General features: G+C 27.5%; 1 protein-coding gene across 1 annotated transcript; it reads right to left on the reverse strand.

Moving 5' to 3' along the window:
* Positions 1-916, reverse strand: LOC101510698 (transcription repressor OFP13). Its single transcript, XM_004497074.4, has one exon. The coding sequence runs from the start codon at positions 808-810 to the stop codon at positions 79-81; it is 732 nt and encodes a 243-aa protein (XP_004497131.1). The 5' UTR covers positions 811-916; the 3' UTR covers positions 1-78.
* Positions 917-2,051: the final 1,135 nt, after the last annotated feature.

Consider the following 2,051-nt stretch of genomic DNA (forward strand, 5'->3'; position numbering starts at 1 on the left):
TCACCATAATTTAATTATCATTCAATTTTCTTTCAATCTACAAAAAATGTACAACAATAAAAAAAACAACATCTATTACTAAGAAGCTGTTACATTATCTTGAATCTCAGTAATCTCATTACTCTGCCCCTGAGATAAATACAACAATGGTGAAGAACCAAAAGAAGAAACAGCAGAAGAATACATAGTTGAATCAGAACAACAATTATTAGAAATTGCTAAACTAATCAACAAATCAACAAAAGCACCAACAATAAAGCCATGATTATTTTTACCATTAACTCTCAAATACCAACTCAAAAGTTCCTCCAAACCTTCCCAATCTTTGACACCATGAGACTCAACCATTTCTTCCATTGATCTCTTAAAATCTTCATATGGATCCTCTGATTCCATAGCTAAAACAACACTTTCTTTAAAAGGAAAATCATTAGCCTTAGCTTTCTCCAAAATTGAACTCGTATCTTCTGCTTCGAAAAATAATCTCTCTGATTTAACACCTCGTACTAATGTCTCCAAAGATTCACCATCATTAATGTAACAATAGTCTTCTGATTCAGTCGAAAAACTTGCACTTGCACTTGCACTTGCAGATTGAGATTCAGATGAAGTTGTGAAGCATGATTTTGGTGTTTCAATAATGTTTTCTAAAGGGTCAAAAAAAACAGAATTAACTGTTTTGAATATATCATCACTACCTCGAAAAGAAATAGTTTTAGGGTGGCTACAAGAAGGTAAGAATTGCCATGGATTTTGTTGTTTTCTTTGTGTTTTGAAAAGTGAAGGCATTTTTAAAATTTTCTTTCCCATTGAATAGAATGTATGAAATAGAAGAGGGTTTTGGTTTGGTGTGTTGTAATAAATTTGATTTGATGAGAGTTGAGTATTTAAAGCGATAAGAAGGAAAAGAATATGACAAGGAAATGGGGTATGGTAGGTGCTTTCATGTGTGAATTTAATTTGTAGGTTTGTAAAATTCAATGTAATTTAATGCACACATCAACAACTGAATGTAACAGCACTCTTTTCAGTACTGTCAGTCTCATATTTTCTTCATTTTTTTTATCTTTAGATATTTTTATTTTTATTTATAAAAATAAAAAATAAACATTACTCCTAAAATTGCATTTATTAACCATGGATTATTGTTCAGTTTAATTTTACTTGAATATATCAAATATAAATTTTATATTCAACATATTTTTAATTTAAATAAATTTTATAAAATCAATGCATTATAAATTATTTTTTTAAATACATGATCTCTATTCATCTTTATCTACCTTTATTTAAAATAAAATTATTAATATCTCAAATAAGATTATTTCTTGTAAGGTAACTTTGTGGAAAAAAAATCGCATTTATTATTGTCATATGTCTTTGACCTACCTAGTGAGGAATTTTTTTTGTTTTTTAAAAAACAAAGATAAGAAACTACTAACACTAGACAAGGAAACGGATGTGTACTTCATTGGCATTTAAAACTAAACCATTATACATTTGTGGTAATTGAAGGCAATTTTTCCATAGCCTTCAGTGGTGTAAGTAAGGTTGATAGAGGCAAAAATTTAGAAAACAAAAGGAAGTCAGTAAGATATATAATTAGTGAAATTGTGTGAAAAAGACATGTACAATATATTATAAGTGAAAATATTTGTGGTTGGCATAGAATCAATAGATGGACTATAAAAATTGCTAGTATAGCTAGCTACTAGTTAGACTTATGAAGTGAAGAAAGAAAGGTGAATTCTTGTGATGTTTTTAATGAGGGAACGGTTGCATCACGCATATTGTATTTATTTATTAGAAAATGATGGTTTTGAGGTCTAAAAAATAAATAGGCTCTGTATTTATTAGGAAATAATGGTTGTGTGACTTAATGATTTTTTTTAAAATGAACAATTTATTTGTAAAATAAAACGAGTAATATTAATTATTGTTGATATTAAATATATATGTACGATCAATTATGTATTCACTCACTTTACCAATTTTTTATTATATAAGTCAATTTCATCTTTTAAAGAGAACAATTCACTTAAAAAATAAAA

This window comes from Cicer arietinum, chromosome 4 (genome assembly GCF_000331145.2).
Source record: "Cicer arietinum cultivar CDC Frontier isolate Library 1 chromosome 4, Cicar.CDCFrontier_v2.0, whole genome shotgun sequence".
NCBI classification, from domain to species: Eukaryota; Viridiplantae; Streptophyta; class Magnoliopsida; order Fabales; family Fabaceae; genus Cicer; species Cicer arietinum.